The sequence below is a fragment of the Heterocephalus glaber genome, unplaced genomic scaffold, assembly GCF_053883595.1.
Source record: "Heterocephalus glaber isolate CG9 unplaced genomic scaffold, H.glaber_assembly_v1.0 deba00001555, whole genome shotgun sequence".
Lineage (NCBI taxonomy): Eukaryota > Metazoa > Chordata > Mammalia > Rodentia > Bathyergidae > Heterocephalus > Heterocephalus glaber.
Genome location: NW_028258346.1, coordinates 5,022,368 through 5,049,178, shown reverse-complemented (window position 1 = coordinate 5,049,178; position 26,811 = coordinate 5,022,368). Strand labels below are relative to the sequence as shown.

General features: G+C 46.8%; 1 protein-coding gene and 1 pseudogene across 16 annotated transcripts in view; one reads left to right on the top strand and one right to left on the bottom strand.

The window, feature by feature from the left end:
- The window catches only part of Matn2 (matrilin 2), a 134,150-nt gene that overhangs the window by 92,034 nt on the left and 15,305 nt on the right, over nt 1–26,811 (bottom strand). Inside the window, exon 2 of one of the 16 annotated variants that reach the window (XM_087190665.1) lies at nt 470–529. The exons of 14 other annotated variants lie outside the window; for them this stretch is intronic. Coding sequence is in view for 1 of the 2 variants with exons in the window: in XM_087190653.1 (XP_087046779.1) it covers nt 14,601–14,670 (70 nt within the window). In the remaining variant the exon portion in view is untranslated. Of the gene's footprint in view, nt 1–469; nt 530–14,600; nt 14,686–26,811 lie in introns of those variants that run through there. One more of the 16 variants, XM_087190653.1, reaches the window with a different exon arrangement.
- On the top strand, nt 24,991–25,894 carry LOC101712035 (F-actin-capping protein subunit alpha-2 pseudogene; annotated as a pseudogene).

Genomic DNA, 26,811 nt, shown 5'->3' with positions numbered 1-26,811 from the left:
GTGTGGTGGTACATGTTTATAATCTCAGTACTGGGGAAGGCTGAGGCAGGAGGATCAAAAGTGTCTGGGCAACTTAGCAAGGCCTGGTGTCAAAAAATAATAAGGGTTGGGATGTAGCTCAGTGGTAGGGCACTCCTCGGTTCAATCCCCAGTACCACACCCCCCCAAAAAGAGCCAATATGGTAGCTGTCCTCTGTCCACCCTCCTGCCTACCGTTCTCCCTCAGTCCACACTGTACCAAGGCTACAGCTTACAGCTCTGCACCCAGGAATGTGCCCAGGGAGGGGCGTGGAATGGAAAGGCAGGCAATTCCTGGGCCCTGGGCCTGAGTCCACCCCGGAGGTCACGTGTTTCTAATTTTCATGGAGAAACCCACGGTCCAGCATCTGGCAGATGACAGATGCACAGGTCCCAGGAAGGAGGTCACTCCCAGGAGCCTTACCTGCCCATACTTCCTGTCCAAACTTACCGCTGGGTCATGCCCCAAAAGTCTCCACTTGCTGAGGACTGCATGGCCCGGGCTTCAACTCTGCCATGGAGGAGGATATTAATTAAAGGCTCCTTCAAAGAGAGGATGGTCCACAGAGGCCTGGCCCCCTGAAAACTCTCTTTCTCTGGAGATCTTTGGAAGCTGAGGGCTATCCCTGGTGTGGGATTTTTATTACGGGTTTTAGTCATGGCATCAGCACTTCTCACTAAGCATCACAATCAATTTAGAAGGAAGCCTGGAAGGTCCATGTGGAATTGTGTGTGAATCTGGATCAGTTCCCATCAAAACAAATGGGTAGTTTCCACAATGTCTGGACGTTTATAAAAATACCACAAAGCTTTGAAATGTTGTTGGAGGCTCCAAGTGGGTTGTGGCTCAGGAGTTGAAATCATCAAGTCCTAGCAGCCCAAGTGACTGAGTTTTCTTTAAGAAAACTTCAGATCCCCTGAGGGCTCAGAGCCATAGTCCAGCTTGTCCATGGAAGGGCTAGTGCAGATGTTTTCAACCCTAAGCATGCATCCCAGTTCCCCGGGGTACTTGCTAAAAGCTAAGATCTGTAGGCCACCCCCCACCCTGAGCTTCTGATTCAGTAGGTCTTGGGGGAGGCACCTGGAAAAATGCATTTTTTAACATGTGCTGGGGTGCAGCTGATGATACTGGTCCAGGGGCCACTCTCTGAGAATGACTAATCTAGGAAACAGAGAGATCTTCGGGGTTCTGTTTTGGGGTTTGTTTATTCGTTTGTTTTGAGTACTAGGGACTGAAACCAGGGCCTCAAGCATGCCAGGCATTAGCTCTACCACTAGCTAGAGGGATCTTTGGAATTCAGAAGTCCTAGGAAGTCATGGCCTCACTCTGTCAATTCCCCAAGGCCAAGAAACTAGTCTCATTCACCTCTGAAGCCATGTGATTGGCTTGAAGTAAGTCTTCAGCAAATATTTGTATAATTAAACAGTGAAAGGGCTTCGGGTGGAAGGGACTGAGTCAGAGCAGTCAGTTCAAGGAGATGATGACAACCATGGAGCCAAAAAGTTCTCGAGTAGATGCTAATGCAGGCATAGATTTTAGGACTCAAATCTTTGCCATTTTATGAGAAAGTACAATCCCTTTTGAACTTTTGGTTCATGGAATCATTGAATAATAAAATCTCAGGACTGGGGGTTCCAAACAGAGTCCAAAGCACTCACTTTATGGAAGGAGAAACTAAGGCTCAAAGAAGTGACTGCCCTGCGAGGCCTAAGGGCTCATTACAGTTGGACGTCGAATACAGTGGTGCCTTTTCTGCATCTCATGGCAAGTGCCCTTGGTAAATTCTCAATATGGTCAGCACCACCACACAGACTTCGCTAGTACTTGGGATCACTCCAAAATATTTCCCATGAGGAGCCTTGTAGCTTCTCCCCAAGGGTCTGCTGAGAGATTTTTCCTAAGAATGGGCTCCCTTCTGTGCATTCCTCTCCATCGGTTCTGATGAATGACATCCCTGTCTCCTCAGCCTGGAGGACAACAGTGGTCTTCCTTTGGCTTCCTTTGGTCTTCCTTTGTCTGGACAGCTTGCAGCCACATAATAAAATGTCATCCCTCTAGCCACGAGGCAAGGGTCTGGACCGTGTCAACAGCACTTGCAATTCTGTCAGCTCAACTCTAAAGTCCATGTACTCAGCAAAGGAGGGTGGCTTACCTTCCAGAAGGTGAAGCTGAGTCAGGACAACTTAAAGCAACTTTTCTACCTAGTGAGATGACAGCATGCAACATCAGAATCACTTTTCATTGGAGGGCTGTAGCCTTATTGCTGATCAGCCACCCCTGCTCTGGCTAAATTCAATTGTGGCCATGTGATAGCACAGCAAATACTTCATAACATCTTCCTGGGAAGGTTAGAGCACACTTGGAGTAAGATGGGATGCGAATCTTTATGATGAGGGTAAAACAATTTCATCCGCAGGGAGCTCTGAAATCCTCGGTGAAACAGCAGTAGTCCTGTGAGCTCAGTACAAGTCCCACCTCTGCTACTCTCTGCCCAAGTGGTCTTCAGCATCTCTGTAACCTCTTTGATCTGCAGTCTCTTCCTCTATAAAATGGGGATAATAATTTCTCACAAGGCTGTTGTGGGACTCCAAGACAATAGAGTACTAATTGATAGATCATTGTCTTAGTTATATTTCTAGTTGCTGGGACAAAATACCCGATACCCACAGGTTAATGGAGGAAAGGTTTATTGTAGCTTGCAGTTTGTAGAGGTTTCAGTTCATAGTCAGCTGGCTCCGAGGCAAGGTGGCATCACAGAGGAGAAACACTTCATGGTATGGCAGGCAAGAAGCAGCAGCCTTCCTTCTGCTGCCCTTTTTTATTCTATCCAGGCTACAAGCCTATTGGTTGGTACCCCCCCCACCCAGAGTGTGTCCTCCCTCTTCAATAAATCCAGAATTATGCTAAACTAGTGGACTAATCCAGTGTTGCACACTCATGATCCAGTCAATTCCCAAAAGCCCCACCTATGAGTGCATGAGGCTTTGGGGAACATCCAGATACAAGCCATGACAATCATATTATTGGCCACATAGTAAGTGCCAGAACTTGTTTGGAATGCTTTACATGTGTTGGCTTTATCACTCTTCACATCCACCACAGGGAATAGGAGGGTGCTGTTCCCTTTAGAGATAAGGACTGTGAGTCTAGAGGATTAGAGAACTTGCTCAAGGCCTCCTGACTAGGATGCAGAGGAGCTTGGATCTAAACCCACTTGGATCTAAACCCATCTCTTATAACTCTACTACTGCAAAGGGCTAAGAGCCCTCATTTTAAACCATCAAGCTATGCTCATACAGTGACAGGATTTTGTCCTTTTAAACCTTTTCTATTCCTCAAGATATACCAGGACTGCTGGCTTGGACTCAGGACCTTCAGGCTATGGCCCAAACTCGTCTGCTTCCCTCCAAGAGCTTTCACCTCGCTAAGTGCCTACTTGTATTTCTCTTGAATTTAGTAAAATGATGAAAACAGATGCTTGTCTCCCACCATCACAGCAGCCCAGGAAGCTGGTCACTGGCTGTTCACATCTGCATGCACTGGACAAGCGCCCACTGAGAATTCAGTAGGTGCCAGCTCTGGGGGAGATGGAGTGATGGGACAGGTGTGATGGAAAGACAGATGAGGAGCTGTGGGGAAACAGTCTGGACAAGAGGAAAATCCCCAGAGGAATGGATCTCAGAAAATGTAAAGCTTCATATCAATTCCCAGCAACACAAGCAGATGGTTTGTGGGCATTCACCAAGAGAACCATGAGAAATTTAATGATGCACCATAACAGTTCCTGGGACAGTGGAAGAGTGAGTGGATTAAGAACCAGAGAATGGTTCCAACCAGTATTGAAGGTCTACTTGAAGATGGTGATCATGATGAATCAGGAGAGGGGCAAAGGTAGTTGACAAGGTGACAACCTTGCTTTTCTATGATATTAAAGCTGGAGAAGTAGGGCACAGAGGTACTGAGGGGGTGAAGGACAGTGAAACACGGGATGGATAGTCTGAAATTCCAGATAAGATCACAGAATTGTTGGAGCTGAAATGTAGGAAGGGTGAACTGGGAAGAGAGGAGGTTTAAACTGAGACGACAGAAGGACTGCAATTACTGTAATCATAGGGCTAAGATAAGAGAAGTAATGGTTGGGATCAGGTGGAGAAATGAATGTCAGAGCTATTGAAGGATGATTCATGTGGATACTGAAGTCATGGGAATTATGACAAGGATAATATGCGAACCAAGAGCTGCAACTGTCCTGGTAACTAAGAATAACCAGAGGATTTTCTAATTACCTAAAAGCAACGAGAAACACTACATGATTAAGACCATGAGCAAAATTTCATAAAGGGACTGAGAAGAAAACTAACTCACCAGAGTTTCAAAAGAACAATGGAGGAAAAAAAATCAAAGCCTTGATGATGATGATGATGATGATGATGATGATGATGATGATGATGATGACGACGACAATGATGAGAGATTGAATAGCTCTTGGAACAGGTACTTAAGTTTTCAGACAAAGTTAGCAATACCGTCTCTTGTTTTTTGTTGCCCCAGCAGACATTATTAATCGATTCCAGCCTCTCCCACTCAGCCTTTTGACACCAGACTCCAGGTACCTACACACAGTCTGTCAGAGTTGGCACATGAGATGGAACCATTTTGCCAGCTTTGTTCAGAGTCTGGTGCTTAACAACAAAGTCAGAAGAATTCAATTTTACTAATTTCTGAGAAACCGAATAAAGGTAAATTAGCTAATCCTACTTATGTGACAGTCTTATGAGCCCTTACATTATTAAGAGCTAACTTCCTACTTTTCAGTGAGAAATAAAAAGGGCAGGCAGACAAGACTGACCACACCAACAGTCTGCATGTGAGTTTCCAGAGAAGGCCACATTTATGGCAGAGGACTACTATGGGTCATGGGGACGGAGCAAAAGAAATAAAGACCTCCTCAAACTGTAAAATGCCCTATGTGTATGGATGCCCCACCACAAAACTATAAAACAAGCTCATCCAAACACAGGGAGCCTGCATCCTATGAGCAGTGACTGCTGTGCACCGACCCAGGGGCTCGACGCAGATGGAGAGCATGGCTGGGTATGAAGACCACCGTGTGACACAGCCTGCGACCCCACCCACCATCATGCTATGAGTGCATGCCCATAGATGCCTGAGATGCGGCCGCTGCAGCCCCCATCTGGTTCTGTCCCCGATATGCCTCCACATTGTGACCAGCTGTCAGGGCCCACAGATTATCTCAAGGATAGTTCGGAGGTGATTTGGACCATCTTTGTTCCAGTGCTGCCTAACCTGCAATTCCTCAGTATTTAGGGCCCTCGGTTGGGGTGCCAGGGACACTGGCCAGGTCTGGGAAGCCCAGAATCAATTCTTCCCTCTCCAATTCCCTCATTAGTCAGTGGCCAGCTGCTGCATTACATCACGCCAGAGGCTGTGAAAGAATGGGTGAGCTATGGCTTTCTCTGAATCAGTCATGCTCCATCCACATCTTCCAAAAGAACCACCAGAGAATACCCCAAAAACTTGACTACATTTACTAGGGAGGCACCCTGGACTACTTAATGGGCCTAGGACATATCTTGGATTCATCAGCAAATCGTTTCCTACTTGGTAACACTTTCCAAACATTTTTCCAAATTCTGCAGGGGCGGGGGTGGGGGGGCTTGTGGTTCCTCTATGAGGAATCATTAATGAAGTGAGTAACAGAATCAGGACCAGAAGCTATCTTTGAGAGCTGGGGTAATGGGCCAAAACTAACAATATGCAATCTAATTGGTAAAAATGGCAAGCACTGCATGTTGGGCTCAAAAATCAACTGCACAAACTTTGGGAAGGGAGACAGCTGGATTGACAGCTGGTCATAAGATCAAACCAAGAGCCAGGTTGACGAATCCAAGTCTGTACCTCTCTCTCCTTCTCCTAGCCCCAGCACTGGGGCAGACACCCCAATCCACCCTGGCTTTAAAAGTGAAGTTCAGCCACAGGGTTCCTGTCAACACATCGTCCCAAGGCTCCCCCACCTACAAACTGGAGGGCTTGTGGGAAGGAACCCGCTGGCAACCGGCTGACACTGTCCACTCCGTGCACCAACCATCTCATCAGTGGCCTCCTGTCCCAGGAGAGAGGGACTCTTCGAACAAAACAGACCTGAATCTCCCTCTTTTTATCTCAACTTTCCTGTTAACGAGTATCTTCGTGGCTATCATTTATCTAAGTCACAACAGCTGGATCTGGCAGCTATAAAATTCCCAGGAAAAATAAGCCTCGGGGAGCTGTCTCATCAAAGCCAGCATCTCCTAAGGCCACTGATGTTCACAGGAGGATGAAATCAGGACTCTCTGCCCTCCACTGTACCCCACAATGCCCCGCTGCCCTCCACCCTCTGCCAGGGATCCCCTCGGCTGCCCCTTCAGCCTAGCTCACTGCCCTGTGGGCACCTCCTGGAGCACCTTTCCTAATTGACCTTCACGGACCTAAATGACATCCCTCTGCGCCCCTGCACCCCCTGTTTACTTCTGTCTCAGCACTTTCCCCAATATGTCATGCACGGAGCTACCAGCCATACACAGTATGTTTTGTGAATCCCTCGTACCCAGCGTGGAGCCAGCACTTAGATGCCCATCTGGGTCTCTGCTTATGCCCCTCGGCGGGAAGGCCGGGAGAGAGGGCTGCAGCCAGCCCCCCAAGCTGGGGCGGGCTGGGAAAGTCGCTCACTGAAGGCACAGTAAAGACAAGGCTCCTCAACAGTGAGAGGCATCAGAAACACTGGTGTCTTAGTCACTTCCCTTGTTGCTAGGACAAAATATCCAACACCCACAATTTAGAGGAAGAGAGGTTTGTTTTGGCTCACGTCTCAGTCCATGGTGGGCTGGCTCTAAGTCAGGACCACATGGCAGAGGGACAGAACAGAAAAGAGCTGCTCAAGGCATGGTGGGCAGGAAGAAGAGTGTTAGGGAGGAGCCAGGAAGGGAGGTACACTCCTCCTAGCCACAGGCCCAACGACCCCCTCCTCCAACCAGACCCCTCCTCCTAACAGCCCGTTCAGTTACACACTCGTGGGTGGGCTAATCCACTGATGAGTACAGCACCCCTGCTATCCAGTCACCCCCAAAAGCGTCCCTATGACTGCATGAGGCTTTAGGGAGACACCTATATATAAACCATTATACCTAGCATACTTTAAAATACTGGATCCTATTCAGCTCTCCAGGCCCAAAGAATCAGCCTCCCTCGGGGTGAGGCCCAGGAATCTGCACTGGTAATTGCTCCAGGTGCTTGTTAGGCTCAACAAACCTGAGAGCTTTGTCCACAAGGACAGGTGAGCCTGACAGATCACCTGCCAAGGGCTGAGAAGAGAAGATGAAGGCAGGGCACCCTGCGCCTGTGTCCCCACAACCAGGAGAAGCCTTGGAAATACGGTGGCCCAAATCCTGGATTCTCTTGTGTTTCCTAATGCAAACATTCCGTCACGGATTCTAGTTAGGGTCAGACAATAAAGAAGGTGGGCACCATTATTACCTCCCACATGTAGATGAGGAGGCTGGGACATGCATGTTCCTGGCACTCATGAGAGATGGTGCAAAAGGAGAGCCCAAGTCCCTCCAACTGCCACACCTGTATATTTTAGCCTCTGCTTCATGGCAAGTGACCTGGTGCAGACTTTCCTCTCAATGGGAAACCGTCCCAGAGAAGAGTCCCTTACCCTCCCATTACCAGGTAGTGCACGAACTGGCACTGGAGACCAGAACAAGACCCAGAGGATAGAGCAGAACTCCAGACATGCTCCTGATCATACAAATGTCCCCACTTGCCCTCTGCCCCAGGCCAGTACCCTGGGTGGCATCGCTGGGCCTCTTTGACCTGCTACACTGCCTGGAGTCCAAAACTGCCTTCTCCTTACAGGGTGACAGCCAGGGCAAGCACAGTCACAAACCCAACCGCAGTGACGTCACCCTAAATGCCCGTGGTGCCCACTGGCCTGCAGATGGCGCTCTGCGTCCCAACGGTGCCTCATTCACCTTGATTTCCCTGATGGCTGGTGTCTAACTGAAGGCACCATGGGCAACATCCCACTCCTGGTGCTGGGCGCAGGAGCACATGGAGGCCATAGAGACAAGTACAAAGGGGTGGCAGGGCATGGCAGGCAGGGTGGGCGGAGTAACCAAGCAGTTCACATGGTGCATGCGTCACCAGGACGCCCAACCCTGGCTCCCAAAAAGCGGCTACCAGAGATTGTCCTGAGCGCGGGGCATGTACCCCACACAGACACAGCGACGCACTACTCCTGGCCAACTGCTGAGGGTGACAGTCACAACACAGGTGTCTCCATGGTCACCCCCTCACAGCCTAGCAGGAATGCCCAACTGGAAAGAAAGAGAGAAGGTGGCACGGGAAAGGGAAGTTGTGGTAGCCAGTCTCCCCATTCTGCCAGACGTGCTTTTCTTCTCTGCTCAAGGGTTTTCTCTTATGGACCCTTTGTCCCAGTGAGCCATGCCAAAAAGTGGCTGCCAACATTCAAGGAGCCATGAACCACGTACTTCTCTTAAGAACACCCAGCTGTGGTCTGAATGTCAGCCTTCATTGTTTGTTTGCTTTTTGAGACAGGGTCTCACTATGTAGTCCAGGCTGGCCTTGAACTCACTATGTAGCTCAGGCTGGGCTCAAACTCACACGGCAATCTTCCTGCCTCAGCCTTGAGTGCTAGGGTGATAGATGAGCAACACCACACCTGGCTGTCAACCTTTATTAAGTTCTTTCCAGCACCTAGAAGCAGGACCCAAGTTCACAGGCAAAGGCAGAGCTTCTGAGCATGTGCAGAGGGTAAGTGTGTGGTGGGAAACCCCATTGGGCGGATTCTCTCTGCCACAGAGGGACACAGCAAGTTTCTATGCAAAATACATTTGGCCACGGCTCGGATTGTTTCTGTTGCTGTTTTCCCAAGGTTCTGGAGAATGGGTAGCAAGGGTGCTTCCTAAAGCAGACATGAGGGCCACAGGGACTTTAGTTGCCCTCCTGACAGTCAGAAATTCCTTCAGAAACGTGGCCCTCGCAGGCCCTCAGGAGGGCACCAGGGAGCCAGCAGAACGGGGAGGAGAAAAATCAGGAAAAACACACCACTTCACATCAGTCTCCCCTGGCGGCTGTTCCCTGAGCTGAGAGAAAGCGGCATCATGAGTCCAGAAGCTGTGGTTTCCAGAACCCTGGACGATTCTCTCCACAAGGAAGCCAGGGAGAAAGCTGCCCCAGCGCAGCCCAGAGCAAACGTTCCTAAGGCACCGAGTCACCTTGCAAGGTGGACATGTGACTCGCCTGAGCCTCGCCGAGCACCGCTCACTTTCCTCCGGGTCTGCAGCCCAAGCAGCTGTCTCACGTGGGTAAGAAGTGTGGAAGAGCCTGGGATCACCAAGGGCTTAGAGCCTTTTAAAGAAAAAAAGGGAGCTTACTGAATACCTACAGAGCAAGTTTACTATTCTCTATCAAACCTCTCACCATCTTTTCTTTCTAAAACTGCCTCTCTCCACATCTTACAGAAGCCAGGGGCTGGGCATGCAGGCCAAGAGCCAGCCTCAGCCTGCTAGAGGATGGATTCCCAAGATTCATAAACGGTGTGAGCAGCTGGAGCTCGGAGGGGAGCACCGACCCTGGGTGTGGGGTGTGGGGTGGCGGTGTTGACTCCGGAACAGAATGATGACTACATGTTACAGTGCTAATACAACAGGAAGAGCAGGTGCCGGGCAGGCAAGGAGGTGGTGGTATTTCAGGGAAGGGCAGCAGAAAGCAGAAGCATACAAGTAGCCCCAGCTGGTATGGGATGGCTGGATCCCAAAGAACAAGATTGGGATGGTGGGCTGTGGGGGGGGGGGCGCTGCACATGCCTCCAATATAAGGAGTTTGGACACCATTCAGGAGCTAGGCATGGTGGCACACACCTGTAATCCCAGTTACTTGGGAAGCTGAGGCAGAAGGATTGCAAGTTTGAGGTTTAGCCTGGACAATTCAGCAAGACCCTGTCTCAAAATTTAAAAAAAAAAAATTTTTTAACAGTCAGGGATATAGCTAAGTGGTAGTGTATCCCTGGGTTCAGTCCCCAGTACCGTGGGAGAAAAAAAAAAAAAAAGATTCAGGAACAAGTCAATATAGTTATGGAAACTTTACCCAAGGAAAAAAAAATAAAGGGATATGAGTAGAAAAGGAAGAAGTCAAATCATCATTGTTTACAGGTGATATGATCCTATATTTAGAAGACCTAAAGACTACCAAAAACCATTTAGAGATGATAAATAAATTCAGCAATGTAACAGGACATAAAATCAACATTGGAAATCAACAGCTTTGCTACACACCAGTAATGAGCTACTTGAGAAAGAAGTCAGGAAAACAATTCCATGTACAATAGCTTCAAATAAAATACTCAGGGATCAATCTAACCAAGGAGGTGAAAGACTTCAGAACATTAATGAAAGAAACTGACAGACACCAGAAAATGGAAAGACCTCCCATTTTCAATTAATATTGTTAAAATGTCCATATTGCCAAAAGCACTCTACAGATTCAATACAACCTTCATCATAATACCAATGACATTTTTCACAGAATGAGAAAAAAATCCTAAAATTCATATGGAAATACAAAAGACCCAGAACAGCCAAAGCAACTCTAAGCAAAAATAGCAGGGCTGGAGGACTCATAATACCTGATTTATACTTCAGAGTGATAGTAACAAAAACAGCATGGTACTGGCACAAAAACAGACATGTAGACCCAAGGAATAGGACAAAAAACACAGAAAAAAAAAAACAACCATGCAACTGCAGCCATCTGATTCTGGACAAAGGAACAAAAAATATACATTGGAGAAAAAATAGCCTGTTTAACAAATGGAGCTGAGAAAACTGGATATCCCCTTGCAGAAGATTAAAACTACATCTAACCCTGGACAAAATCAATTCAAAATGGATCAAAGACCTAGGTATAAGACCTGAAACTTTGAGGCTGGGGTGTAGCTAAGTGATAGAGCACTTGTCTAGCATATGCAGTGCCTTGGGTTCAAGTCCCAGTACTGGAAAGACCTGAAACTTTGAAACTGCTGGAAGAAAACAGAGGGGAAACACTTGAAACCATAGGCACAAGCAAAGACTTCCTTAACAAGGACTGCAAGGGCTGGGAATTTAGCTCAGTGGTTCCGGTGCCTGCCTCACAAGTGCAAGGTCCCAAGTTCAATCCCCAGTACCAAAAAACAAAAACAAAACAAAACAAAAGGACTGCAATAGCACAGGAAAGAGCATGAATCAACAAATGGAACTACATCAAATTTTAAGATTCTGCATAGTAAGGGAAACAAGATACAGCCTAATGAATGGAAGAAAACCTTTACCAACTACTCTCTGACAAAGGATTAATATCTAGAATACATAAAGGGCTCAAAAAACTTAACAAAAAAATCAAATAGCTCAATCAATAAAAAGGCAAATGAATCAAACAGATTTTTCTCAAAAGAAGTACAAATGGCCAGTAAGCATATGAAAAATGTTCCATCTCTTTAGCCATTAGGGAAATGTAAGTCAAAACTTACATCCTGCTCACCCCAGTCAGAATAGCTCTCAGCAAGAAAAAAAAATGGAAATCTATAGTGCTGGTAGGAATGTAAATTAGTATAGTCACTATGGAAATCAGTATGGATCCCCAAAAAACTAAAAGTAGTTACCATTTGATCCAGCTATATCACTCTTTGCTAAAAAAACAAAAACAAATGGAAGCAATTATAGTCAGCATACTACAGGAATACTGCATATCCTTATTTATTGCAGCACAATTCAGCATAGCCAAGATATGGAACCAGCCTAGGTACCCATCACAGTTAAGTGAATAAATAAAATGCGGTATATATACACAAGGGAGTATTATTCAGCTATAAGGGAGGATGAAATTCTATCATTTGGAGGAAATTGGATGGATCTGGAGACCATCATCTTGAATGAAATAAGCCACTCTCAAAAAGACAAATAGTGCACACTCTCCCTTATTTGTGGAATCTAAAGAAGAAAACAAAAAAGTAGAAGGGATACTATTATCCGACAAGAGGAAGGGAAGAAGGGGGGAGAGCCGTAAGAGGGATAATAGGTAGATGGATATGAGCAAAATGTACTCATTGAAACCAAAAAAATGTGAAACTAGGGGAGAGGGCTGAGGAAGGGTGTGATGGGGGATGGCCAAACTATGCTGTGTGCACATACACATCTGGCAAAGTTGCCAGGTGTGGTGGTGCATACCTGTTATCCCAGCTCTTGGGAGGCAGAAGCAAGAAGACTGCCACAAGTTCGAGGCCAGCTTGGGCTGCCTAGCGAGTTCAAGGCCAGCCTGAACTATATAATAAAACCTTGTCTCAAAAATAAAAACATGTTTTGCTTTCTTTTTTTTGTGGTACCGGGGATTGAACTCAAGACCTTGTGCTTGCAAGGCAGGCGTGGACCCACTGAGCTAAATCCTTGGCCCCAAAAAAACAAAAACCAAAAAACTTTGCCAAAGTGAAACCTGTTAATCTATATAACCAATGAAAAAAGAGGAAAGAAGAAGAGGAGGAGGAGGTGGAGGAGGAGGTGGGGAAAGAAAAGAAGAGAAGGAAGGGGCCGAGGATTTAGCTCAGTGGTTCCGCTGCCTGCCTTGCAAACAGAAAGTCCCGAGTTTGATCCCTGGTACAAAAAAAAGAAGAGGAGGAGGAGGGAAAGAAGAAGAAAAGGATAAGTAGTAGTAGTGCTAGCAGTAGTAGTGGTAGTAGTCGTCATCATCGTCATATAGTTATTATTTGGGCATCATTAAGGAGCATTGGGAGCCATAAAAGGGTTGTAAATGTGCCCATCCTCCTTGCAGGCACATTCTAGGGCCTCCTGACTCACCCAGACTTCACTCTCCTACATAGTTGGCCCAACCCCAAGCCAGCCTCTCCAACCTGGCACCTCCCTAGCTCCTGGATCCCCTCCATCCAGTTTCAGTCTGGCCACAGGTGTAAATCAGTATCTCCCTCCATATAAGCTAATGAAGAAGGCCCGGGGATTTAGCTCAGTGGTTCCACTATCTGCCCTACAAGTGCAAGGACCTGAGTTCGATCCCCAGTACAAAAACAACAACAACTAATAAAGAAGGCACCAGATTTAATTTCAGGAAAACGCCTTTGTCCTCAGGGGTTGAATTTCTACCCTTTGTTATCCCACCCCAGAGTGAGTCTACCTGACAGACTTCAGGTGGCAGAAGAGAGAGTTTACACCAGTGATTAAGTCCTATCAACTCAGCCTTCCTAGCCCTCCTACTCCTTTACCTAGTTAGCCCAAATTTCAAAGGAAATTATAACTGGGTGTCAAGTGGCACTCAGCATGAACTCCCACCTCTTCCTATGAGTCTTCCAATACGGCAGAAATTTAAAAGATTAAAAACCACATTTCCCAGACTCCCTTGCAGCTAGGTTCTAGAGAAGAATGAGGTAAACCTGGTTAGAAATGCTCACAGAGGATGAAGCGAGGAGGTGGTTGCTGTTTCTGCTGGTGATCGAGGTTATAGAAGATAGTTAGCTGCAGCAGCCACGTGGTATGTGTGCTAAGGTCAGCTCACCAGCACCATACATGCCAGTTACAGTGGTGGGGGGCAGCATCCTGATCCTACCCATGTGTCCTTGTGCAGTGGCCCCCAGGCCCCCTCTTCCAGCCCTTCCAGCAATTACGTGAGCACTTAATTCTCTGTATTGAATCCCTTCTTGTTAAAGTACCTATAGAGCTCAGTTTCCTGTACAGGCCTGGTGGCTCCTCAGTCCCAAACCCATCTGCCTGCTTGACACCTCATCCATCCAGGGTGAATTCCCGCTGAGGGTTCCAAATGTGCTGTAGGAAAATACAAAACTAAGCATGCTTGGTTCTCTTCAGAAAGCTCATTGAAGGCCCCATCTCTCCAAGCTTTGTGAAATCGGAGCCCAACCTCCTCCACTCCCCTGAAACCTCCCTCCACTTTGATGCAATGCTTCATTTCCTCCATCCTTACTTAACATGGCTCCCCGTCCAGCTCCTAAACACACTGGGACAGTACATTACCCAAGAGGGAGTCTATTGACGCAGCAATTTGTTTCCTTTTCACTCACAGCTTGAGCAAAGCCTGGGCTTCAGCAGCTGTACTTGACTCCATTAAATCCACTGCCCAACGTTACAGTTTCCATGGCAGCCAGAAATAACATTCAGGAATCCCTATGGCCTTGGCGCTCTGGTTTCTAGGCTGTTCTACAAAAACGCCTTTCTTGCCTCTGATCATTAAGACAAGGGTTTGCTACTAAGACAGCTGGTATTTCTTCAAGACTCAATAATCACCAAGAACTTTGGATTTGCGAATTTCAAGTTAAAAAGGGATTTTAAAAGACCAGATTCAACTTCTCTCCTCCAAATGGAGAAGGCGGGCCGCACCGTGTCTGGGCGGAGCAGCCTGCTCCCTGGTCCCCTGTACCACACACACTCTCCACCCTGAGCGACTCACTTGGTCTCTCCAACTTTCAGATTCCTCTCCTGCAAGATGGGACAGGAACTGCACTTACCTGGAGGGGTTGCTGTGAGTATCAAAGGAAACCAGTTTATGGCTGTCCTTATTCCCACCTGGTACTGCATGGAGGGCTCTAGGCAGCAAAGCACAGGAGAGACAGCTCCAGATGGGAGTCCAGAGACCTGTCCAGCACGTGATTCCATGGCCAGCAGCCAGGTAACACTGGCCACATGACTTTTTATGGCTGTATAATTTTTTATCTCTGGCTTTCATTCTCCTATAAAATGAGAGAGCTGGACTAAACGATGGGGGTCAGTTTTTTTTCAGCTCTAGTGTGCTATGGTTCTAAATAAAATAAAGGAAGATGTGCCTTGACCTTTATAAATGGCTTGATCAGCTGGGGAAGGTGGTGCATGCCTGTAATCCCAGTGCTCAGGAGGCTGAGGCAGGAAGATTGCAAATTCAAGTCCATCCTGGGCTAGACAGTAAGACTGTCTCAAGAAAGAAAAAGAGCCAATTGTTGTGGTGCTTGCCTGTAACTCCAGCACTCAGGAGCCTGAGGCAGGAAGATCACCATGAGTTCAAGGCCAGCTTGGGCTACATAGTGAGACCTGTCTCAAAAAAACCCAAAAATAAAAGAGAGAGAGAGAGAGAGAGGATGCCAATTATTTCAACTACAGTTATCAAGATGTTAAAAAGAAAAAGTATTTGGCATATAGTACTATGCCTACTTTTGGAAATAACAGGATGACAAGGCAAGACTACTAACAAGTATGGTTTTGAAGTATGGATGAATAGTGTGCTGTTATCTGATACCTGTCGCCATGTGCCATGAAACCTAGGTGATCCCTACTCGTGACTCAGTGCCACCACTATGCCTGTGGTCTGTTGCTTACAATCTAATAGGAGGAAATACTACATTGCAGCGAGAGGTCAGTGAACAACTGTGTAACTTTCTCCCTCTACATATGGACCCGCTGACTCCGTCCAAGCGGCCTCTGTGATCTGTGGGTCCCGGGTGACTGCCAAACTCTCTGCTGATGATGACAGTGGGATATGTGCCTCACACAGACAGGGTGTGAGTGTGACACCTGGCTCATCTCTCTATCCTGGGGAAATGATCGCCTCTGACCCTACTCACAGGTCAGAAATCATGAGATGCACCTCTCAAGGGCTCTGTGAGGACATGGGAGATAAGACAAGCAACGCAGGCCTTCATAAAACAATAAAGCTCTCTAATAAATGCCGGGAATTATCAGAGACACCCAAAAGCTCTTGGAAACTTCCCTTCCCCAAACTCACGCCAGTCCCCCAGGAATCAACAGTTCTTTAAAACTTCTGCCAAGTTTTCTGATCCGTGCGAAGAAAACCCTGGCACTTTTTGTGAAAGAATACCATGTTATGTAGCAAAACATAGCCTAGCATTCTGAACTGCAACCTCTGCCAACAGATTTGAGCGTGTGAGCAAATGGAACAATTATTAAGGAAAACACCAATTATAAAAATAGATTAAAAAGGAAACAGAAAAGATGAATGGCTCTTAAAAAAATCAGATTAGTTGTCAAATGGATTCCCTCTACAGAAGGCACCCAATCCAGATAATTTTATGTGCAAGTTTACCAGCTCTGTAAGGAACAGAGAATTCCAGTTTTAGAAAAATCATGTATTTTCATGAAGCTAACTTCACTCTGATATCAAAACCAGACCGTGCAAAATAAGAAAAATTACAGGGAGTCGTAGCCAATCTCGTTTATGAATCAAAGTACGAAAGTGCACTAGCAAAATAACCCTAATAAGAGTACAGCATGACCCAGCAAGGTTTGTCTCAATGGTGCAAAGTTAAACGATAAACTCGTCACACTGCCAAACTGGAGCAGCAAACACTCACGACCTGTCAACACAGGAAGGGAAAGCGTTTGCTAAGCACAGCTCAGGACCAGCACGGACAGGGTCCCTGTGGCTGTCACCTGGCCATGGGGTCTCTTAGCCACCTCCATCCTGACCCCAGGGTCTGATGCCCTCACTGAGGCGGGCTGGAAGTTTCCAAACCCACACACACCTGCACCCCGTGCCTGAGCGGAGGGAGCAGCACGTGCCGCCGCAGGTGCTGCCCGGGGTAGGCGGCATTGACAGGAGAGGAGGAGTGTGCCTGGTGGGAGCCCTGCCTCCCCAGAGCTCAGATCTGCTGGGGCCTTCCCCATGTGTGGGCACACGCACTGCCACGGCGCTGATACACAGCCATGACCTAAAGGACAGTGCATGTTTCCATTTTTAAAAACTTACTACAGGAAAAGACACATTGCCCAGAATGATGGGATAAGTGTTCTCAAAGCGAGGAGGAGGAGGATGCTGAGTGTGCTGAGGGGGGTGAATGGCAATGAGTCTTTTACTGTCATACATTTTTTTAAACTTAAACATTCGCCGTAACTTTTGATCACACTTCATTGACCAAACATTTATGACAATTTCTGTCAAAGAAAAACACGATGGTGAGTCCTCATCCGTCTTCCTCACCCTGTGACTTCTGGCTCCTCTCCAAAGCCTAAAGGACCATGAAAGATAAACGTTTTGAATCAGTTCAGGACTCAGAGGCAGCCACAACAGTGTAACTAAAGACACTCACAAAGAGGACTCCAGAGCTGCTTCAGAAAGTGGCAAGAACAATGGCTGCCAGGCGTGGTGGTGCACACCTATATAACAGCACTGGGGAAGTTGAGGCAGGAAGATGGAGTTTGAGCTGTGCCTGGGCAATTTAGCAACTTAGCAAGACCCTGTCTAATTAAAAAAAAATGTTTTTCTTTTGGTACCAGGAATCGAACTCAGGACCTTGTACTTGCCAGGCAGGCATGGTGTCACTGAGCTAAAACCCTGGCCCCCAAAATATTTTTAAAAGGGCTGAGGATGTAGCTCAATGTAAAGGCCCTGGGTTCAATTCTCAATCCTGGGGTTTAAAAAAAAATGATGGGTTGAGTTTGAAATGAGGAGGAGGAGGATTCTGATGGGTGTTAATGGCAATGTGTCTCTCACTGCAATAATTTTGTTAAATTTAAACATTCACCACATTACTTGCCGGCTCCTTGTAGAACGTGATCTGGCCTTGTGCCCACTCTAGCACTGTAACCATGCCCAGACACAGGCCATGTGGCACCAAGCCACCTGGGCTTTCGTCCCCTGGCTCCAAGGTGACAGGAAAGGCAGTGACTCCTTCACAAGCACGAGGCCAACACTGTGGGTCTCGAGGGGCTCCCGCTGGCACCTCTGAGAGGCCGGGGCCATGGGCACACAGGTGGCAGGGAGCCAGGGTAAGTAACAGGCACTGTACAACTGTAAAGCTCTGTAATAAATGCCAGGCATCGTCAGGGGAACCCAAACACATGCACATCCCCCAGCTCTCAATGTTTTTTCAAAATTTTTCCGAATACTTTTATGATCTCAGAACAAAACACTAGGAATTTCTGTGAAAGGATTATCATGTCATCTATTAAAACATAACTCAGTGTTGGCTGATTTTTTTTCTGTACTGGAGATTGAACCCAGGGTCTTCACACTCAGCTATGTCTCCAGCCAGTCTGAACTACAAAGCAAGACCCTGTCTCAAAAAACGAAAGCAAAACCAAAAAACTGAGACAGGGTCTCCCTAAATTACTGAATTACCCAGGCTGGGCTAGAACTTGTAATCCTCCTGCCTCAGCCTCCCAGAGTGCTGGGATTACAAGCATGCATGACCACACCTGGCTTGCAAACTGATTTGAGAATGTAGACAAATGGGACAATGTTGTTTTTTGGTTTTTTGGGTTTTTCTGGTACCGGGGATCAAACTCAGGACCTTGAGCTTGTGAGGCAGGCAGTAGTGCCACTGAGCTAAATTCTTGGCCCTAATGGAACAATTTTTAAGGGAAACACCAATCACCAGAATAAACTAAAAAATAGAAAAGTTAAATAGACTTAACGGTTTTTTAAAAATTACTTATCAAATATATCTTTCCCCCCACACATGGCCTCTGATACCAGACAGTTTCATGAGGGAGTTTAACAGCTTTTTTTTTTTTTTGGTATCGGGGATTCAACTCAGGTCCTTGTGCTTGCTCAGCAGGTGGTGAAACCACTGAGCTAAATCCCCGGCCCTAACAGCTTTTTAAGGGATTCCCTTATGTGTCCCATGCACGTTTTTCCCAAAAGCCACTTCCTCATGACAGCTGTTGAGCCAGATACTACCCTGGCATGACCCTGCAGTATCCTTAGCACCCAGAACAATGCCTTGCACCCTGTATATACTCAATACATATTTGCTGAATGACTAATAAAACTAAGTAAACTATGAAACAAAAAAATATTAGACCTGAACCACTTTGGTTTAGAAAAAAATCCTTTCCTATTCCTCCTCATTTTGGAGACAAATCCAAATTAACTGGAAGAGGAGAGTGGAGCGCATTTCCTGTGAGGCTGGGACAGACGCACAGGACAGCACCCAGGCTCCAGGCCATCTTATTTCCAGCAGGCTGGGGCCAGCCGAGGGCTAGGAGAGCTCCTCCTCCTCCCGCTCCGGGCCCCTGTGTCCCCTGAGCCCCCAAATATACACACTCTCTTCTCCACCTGCATACAAATGGCCCCTGGATGTTCCTAAAGGGGCTTTTCCAGGAACCTTCTCAGACTGGCTTCACACCCTGCTCCTGTCCCTTCCGAAGCCCTGGGCTGTTGGCTGGGTGGCCCCCTGCACTGCTGCACTGACTCCCTTCCCTCCTTTCTTGTCTGAGTCAGGGTCTTGCTATGTGGTCCCGGCTGGCCTCAAACAGCAATCCTCCTGCTTCAGCCTCCTGAGTGCTGGGATTATAGGTGTGCACCCCCATGCCCAGCTTGTACTGTTCTAATGACTCAAATACGTGATGGTGAATTGGTAAGTAGTGAAGTCTGTGAAGTTGTCTCCCCAGTGTAAGTCGGTAATGCTGCATCAGGAAACAGGAGCACAGGTGGATCAGAAAAGGGCTGGGGGTTTAACTCAGTGGTTCACAGCGCCTGCCTTGAAAGCGCAAGGTCACGAGTTTGATCCCCGGTACCAAAAAAAAAAAAATTATAATAAGAAAGGAAAGCCAGGGAGTGGGGGCGTGTCACATGACATCCATCCTTCCCACCCCGCAAATGTGGGAAACAAGCCGATTTGTGAGGAGCTATGTCTCCCACGTCCCCAAATTCCTAAGTTGACATCTACCCCAATACTGCAGAACACGGACCTATTTGGAGACACGGTCTCTAGAGTGTAATAAGGTAAACTGAGGCCACTCAGGGGCTCTCATTAATGCAACTCATGTCCCCAGAAGGAGGCAATCTGGACACAGAAAAGCACAGGGGGAAGAGACCGTATGGGTGTGGAGACCCGGGGGAGGCAACTGCAGGTCTCAGAAGACGCCAATCTTGCCAACCTTGACCTCAAGACGTCTGGCTTCCAGAACTGTAGGACAAAACATTCCTGCTGCCTAAGCCACCCCATCTGTAGCACATCATTACAGCGGCCAGAACAAACTAAGATACAACTCAAACCTCCATAATACTCCCTATAAAAAAGACACTGAGGCCTGGGATTTAGCTCAGTGGTTCCGTCGCCTGCCTCGCAAGCACAAGGACCTGAGTTCCATCCCAGGTACCAAAAAAAAAAAAAAAAAGACACTGAACCAGGCGTGGTGGAGCACACCTTCATCCCAGCATTTGGGAGGCTGAGGCAGGAGGATCACATGTTCCAGCCCAGCCTGGACAATTTAGCCACTTAGCAAGGCCCTTTCTCAAAATAAAAGACTTAAAAGGGCCATGGGATGTGCAAAGGCCCGGGATTCAACCCTCAGTTCAAAAATAAAAGTTATCGCAAATGCTTCCAAGGTAGATTTTTCTTGGAATGCAAATATTTAGCTTTTCTTCTTTTTTTAAACAGGAGAGAAACTGCTTATCTTCCAGTTCATTTCCCAATTCTGCAGGCCCCTCTCCAGAACCCTGGAATGTGCCGATTTGCAGATTAGAGCTAACAAAACGCTCCCTGCAAGGTGTTCGATATCCCTGAGGCAGGAGAAGCCATTTGTATCCTTTAGGGTTGACCTGCTAGTTACAAGGTTTCACAGGGAAGAAAAATCTGTTTCCTTGAAAGTCCAGGTATTTAATCCTGCCTGCTTTCTCTAAAAATCTTAATAACAAGTCTGAACTCTTCCATTCAGCCAGGTGGGGTGGCTCACGCCTTTAATCCCAGGACTCTGGGAGGCTGATGCAGGAGGATCAAAAGTTTGAACCCAGTCAACAATTTGGCAACTTAGCAAGACTCTGTCTCAAAATTAAAAGAGGCTGAGGATGTAGCTCAGAGCAAAGGCCCTGTGTTCAATCCCTAGTACCACAAATAAATGAATAAACAAATGCTTCCATTTCACAGAAACCCTATGTCTTCTATTTTTCAAGCCAGACATTGTTAGTTTTCTCATTAGATCCGACGACTCACAGAATGAGGCATAGCTGCCTAATGCCATCCAGGCAGGCGGGAGATTTTGAAGGCAGCATCAGGGCCATTGTTACCTTCATGTCATCCATGGGGACACCAGGGCTGGGCACTGGGTGTAAGGCCTGGTCCCCAAAAGCAGCAGCCATCAAGTAAGATACAGGAATGGTAGCTGTCACCCCTGGAGAGAGCACCCTCCCTCCCCCACCTGGGATGCACACACTGTGGGTACCAACCTGAGGGTCAGCAGGGGACGGGGTCTCAGCTGAGAAGGAAACGGAAGGAGGGGGAAGCGTGAGAGGAAGAGATAACAGACAGGGACGGAGAAGGAGTTTAACAGAGAAGAGAAAGGGGATGAGAAGGGGCAGTCAGAATCTGTAAAGGGCAGAGCGTGGTGGCGCCTTTCAACGCAACACTCAGGAGGCTGAGGCAGGAGGATCACTATGAGTTCCAGGCCAGCCTGGGCTCCATAGTGAGTTCAAGGCCAGCCTGAACTACATATCAAGATTCTGCCTCAAAAAAAAAAAAAAAGGAATCTGTAGAAGAAGAAACCTCAAATTCTGTATCCATGGGCTATGAAAGCTTTTAATGTCTTGGTGTTTTGGAAGTCAGATCTTGTGCTTCTGGGGGGATTCTCCCAGCATGAATCATAAGATAGGATCAAGAAATTTTATTTCATGGTTTATTTTCAAATGAATGATAACAGAGAGGTTGTTTCATACATTAGCTGAGCATGGCTATTGAAAATGCATTTCACGGGAAGCAGCAGGGTGTGCCATGCCAAGCCACACTGGGCCACGCTCGTCCCCCACTGGGTCTGAATTTCCAACTGTGAGGCTGCCATGCTGGGCACTAAGGAAAGAGAAGATCTTACTTCAAAAATCTTTCCTATGCCTAAAACAATTTGATGCTGGGTGTGATGACATGAGTCTGTGATGCCAGCACTCAGGAGGCTGAGCCAGGGGGGTCCCAGCAAGTTTGAGGCCAGCCAGACCTCTCTCAAAAATATAAATAAAAATAAGACAAAACGATTTGATAAGCTCTGTGCACCGAGCTTCGATTCTGTAATTAGCTCTGATGATCTACAGGCTGCAGGTGAGTGCTGTGAACCGGCTGGTGCCCCCAGAGGCTGGATCCAGCTCTGCCAGCTCCCCAGGAGGAAAATGTGCTCAGTGAGTTTTCAAAGCATCTGCAGGGTGGACGCAGCTGCAGTTGGTTCATTCTCCAGCTGCAAGTTCCCCTGCAGGCGCTGCTCGTCTTGAATGGTATCCCCAGCCCGAGCTGCAGCACCTTCCCTCAGATCTCTCCTCCTCCTCATTCCCACCCCACGTGTAGAGACGGTTTTGCTATGGTGCCTAGGCTGACCTTGAACTCAACATCCTCCTGCCTCAGCCTCCTGAGTGCTGGAATCACAGGCATGCACCACCTCACCCGGCCAGAAATGCAGCTTCTCCAGCCTGAACCCAGACCTGGTGAATCAGAGCCCCAAGCCCAGGGCCCAGTGATCTGTGCCCAACAAGCTTTCCAGGGGCTTCCAATGGACAGAGAGATTAGCAAACCAGCTCTGCTGCCTGGTCCTGCTGCCCCCAACCACACACTGTGTCTTCACCTCTCCCTCCTTGGCCTTCAAGACCTGGCGAACCCTCAGCTCTCCTATCTGGAGAGAGGGAAGGGACATGTGCGGCATCCACATGAAGGACCACCAAGGAGAGGACTTGGTGACACACACATCCTCAGGGAGACCGGGGATGGACTTCAACCTCCTCCTTCAACAGAGGAACAATGGAGTCCTGGATAAGAACACCGTTAGCCCAGGTCTCTCACTGAGAAGTCAAATTAAAACTAGAATCATCCAAGACAAGGGGTGGTGGTGCATGCCTGTGATCCCAGCACACAGGAGGCTGAGACAGGAGGATCACCACAAGTTTGAGGTTAGGCTGGGCTACACAGTAAGTTCAAGGCCACCCTACATAGCAAGATCCTGTCTCAAAAACAAAACAACAACAAAAAAATAAAATCACCCAACTGAGGGTGGAATCAGTCATCTGTGTGCAACTTCCGCTCAGAGGTTCAAAACCCACTAAGATGTGGGTGAGGCCTGGATCCTGCATCTGCAATTTGAGGCTCAAATGCTTCACAGGGCCTCCGGGGTCTGCAGTGACCAGCTCCTGCCTCTTCCAGCCTGGTCCCCAAGCAGAGCCCATCCCTGACCCCATCTCCACCCCGGCCCCTCTGCCACCAGTGCGTCTCTACTCCCCGAGGCCTTGGCCTTCGGGAGCAATGGCTCCCTCCCCCAGCAACTTCCACAGGACGGCTTGAGGACCTCCCAAAGCCCTTTCGAGGCTCCATGAGGTCAGAATTAGAACTATCTCCTGACACCGTGTTTAAGGCTCAACTCCCCCTCTCTCATAAGCATAGAAAGTGTCTCCCTGTGGTTTTAGGCACAACTCCAAGCAGTTCTGGCAAACTCCTCGGGTAAACACCACGGTTACAGGAGAGGCTGCTCCAAGCGTCCCCCTTCCAACTACGCCTCTACTTGAGGCCGCACTTTCCGCATAGTCCCGCCGAAGCCACACGACTGATCACATGATCGCGTGACTGAGTGAGCGAACAAGAAATGAGGCTCCAGGTATCTGTATTAGGCCAGACACAAAGATCTGCAAAAATGTACAAAGGAGCCACTCTTCACTAATTCTTCGTTATTTAGAATATGTGGTTTTTATGCAAATAGTTTATGGTATATTCTAGATTTATTATTTTTCAATGACTCAACAAATATTTTTCAAGTTTTCTATTTAAATTTGTTGTTGTTGTTGTTGTTATTTTGCTTTTTGAGACAGGGTCTCCATATGTTGTTCAGGCTGGCTACGTAGCCCAGGCTGGCCTCAAACTTGCAGTGATCCTCCTGCCTCAGCCTTCTGAGAGCTAGAATTAGAGGCAAGTGCCACCACGCATGGCCTCCATTTTAATTTCTTTCTTTTTTTGGGGGGGGGGGCGGGTACCAGGGATCGAATTCAGGACCTTGTGCTTGCAAGGCAGGCACCGGAACCACTGAGGTAAATCCCCAGCCCCTTCCATTTTATTTTCTGATCCCATAAATCTTGATAGATCTAACACACACAAATGGAAGCCCTTTGGGATCCTAAATTATTTTTCTTTGCTTCTTGTGGTTTGAGCCCAGGGGTGCACACATGCTAAGCAAGTACTCTGCCTTGAGCCACATCCCCAAGCCCCTTACTGATTTCTGAGTGGGCCAGGAAGGGTCCTGAGATCAGAGAGCTCAAGCCCCTCTGCCACCTATGCTGAGCACATGAGGCCAGGAGAGCGAAGCCCCGACTCGCAGGTGCCTCTGCCATTGCACACATTCACCTTCAGCTCTCGGCAGCAGGAGGGACACCTGCTTTACCATTTTAACTGGCTCGAGTTGTTACAGAGACTCTGCTTCGAATTACACATAAAATATAAACATTTTAAAAATTCAAGCTGAGTGTGGTGGCACACACCTGTAATCCCAGCACTTGGGAGGCTGAGGCAGGAGGATCGAAGTGAGTTCAAGGCCAGCCTGGGCTACAAAGTGAGACTTTGTCTCACAAAAATTTTTCAGAAAATTCAAACCAAAAATATTAACCTGAGAAACAATGCTGCTATTCTACTCGGTTACAGTTTCTGAGATACAGGAAGAAGTGAGGAAACTTGTAAGGTACCCCATGCCCAGGAATGCCACAAATACAACCTAAACAACCTGCCACAGACAGGGAACTGGGCCCTGGGCGATGTTCTCAGCATCAGAAACCAGAAACCAAGAAAAAGTCAGCTGTGGTGGTGCGCGCCTGTAATTCCAACACTCAGGAGGCTGAGGCAGGAGGATCACAAGTTCAAGCCCAGGTCCTGCCCCTCCCTTGGAGGGGGCGCGCAGCTTGAAGGACTGCAGGGAAAGGGGGAAGTCAGGTGGTTGCTGCTGCCACCGCCATGGTTTGTCACCAGCAGGAAGATGGTGGATCTGAAGGAGCAGTTTTCTGATGAGGAGAAGGTATGTATAGCAGCAAAATTCATCATTCATGCCCTCCTGGAGAGTTTAATGAGGTTTTTTTTAATGTTCGATTACTGCTTAATAATGATAATCTCCTCAGAGAGGGAGCAGCCCATGCATTTACACAGTATAACTCAGATCAGTTTACTCCAGTAAAAACTGAAGGTTACGGAGATCACATATTGATAACAGAACGTGGCGACTGGGGAAATGGAAAGTTTTTGGATCCAAAAATCAGAATCTGTTTCAAATTTGATCACTTAAGAAAGGAAGCAACTGATCCAAGACCCTATGAAGCAGAAAAGGCAGATGAATAACAGAGAACTTCGGTAGAAACTGCACGGTGAGCATATGTGAAAGAACATTACCCAAACAGGGTCTACACTGTATATGGTAAAATGATAAATGGACAGCAAACCATTATTGCATGCATAGAAAGCCATCAGTTCCAAGCGAAAAACTTTTGGAATGGTCATTGGAGGTCAGAGTGGAAGTTTGCAATCATGCCTTCAAATTGGCATCTTGAAAATTCAGGTTCATTATTATGAAGATGGAAATGTTCACCTAGTGAGTCATAAAGATATACAAGATTCCCTAACAGTGTCTAATGAAGTGCAAGCAGCAAAAGAATTTATAAAGATTGTAGAAGCTGCAGAAAATGAATATCAGACTGCCATCAGTGAGAATTATCAGACAATGTCGGACACTACTTTCAAGGCCTTATGTCGACAGTTGCCAGTTACACGTACTAAGATTGATTGGAACAAGATCCTTAGCTACAAGATTGGCAAAAAAATGCAGAATGCATAAGATGAACATTGCGTGTCCGGATCGTTTTAGTAATCTTTGCGTTTAAAAGAATTACTGCAAAAGCGTTCAGAACTGTCAAGCTGCACAGTCACATGGGCTATTGCCACTTAAACTCAGTGGAATTAATTAGTTTGGTTAGAGCACAAAAGTTAGCTAATCAACCATTATTTTCTTTACTTTTGTTTGAAGAGGATTAAAAAAATGAGTTTAGTTTAAATGTCTTTTACTTTCTGTGATTCCTTTCTTTGTTACAATGAAGAGTTGATTCCTCTAGTTTATGGTTAAAATTTGTGAAGTATTACAAAAATATTTCACTTAGTATAACCCTAAAATTGTTGTCTTTTGGCTTATGAAATGGGTAGCTTTTGATATTAGCCCAATTCTTTTTAATGGGATCAGTAATGGACATTGTAGAGTAAGGTGGTTGATGGACTTAGCTGTATATGCTGCTGAAGAAATCGTCTACCTTTTCCCCTTCACCTCTTCCACTTATGTAAGATTGACGTTAGAGAGAAACCATTTTCTACATCACTTGTGTCTAAACCTTTCGGTAAGGTTATTTAGCTAGCTTAGTGTTTAACTAAACTTTTTTTAAACAAGGCCAAGGTCTATTGCTGTTTTGAGATTCTGAAATTAAATGAAAATACTTACTTTATAAATGCATTTAATGCTTTTTTTCTTGTGACAGTTATGCAAATTAGCTTGAATTCCGTATGTCCCTGAGTTATTTTTATCATAAAGCCACAAATTTAGTATAACAAGGCAAATTGTAATATATGTAATCCTGAACTCATGACCATGTCTCAGTTTATTTTTTTCCTTGGATTGAAATGTACTGAAATTCAGTGTAACATTAAAATGCAAACTTTCCTATTTACTTGAGTAGAAAAATCACTTAACAGTGAGTCATATACTATTTTAAAATACTTTCTTTGGATATTGTAATTCTTTTTTTTT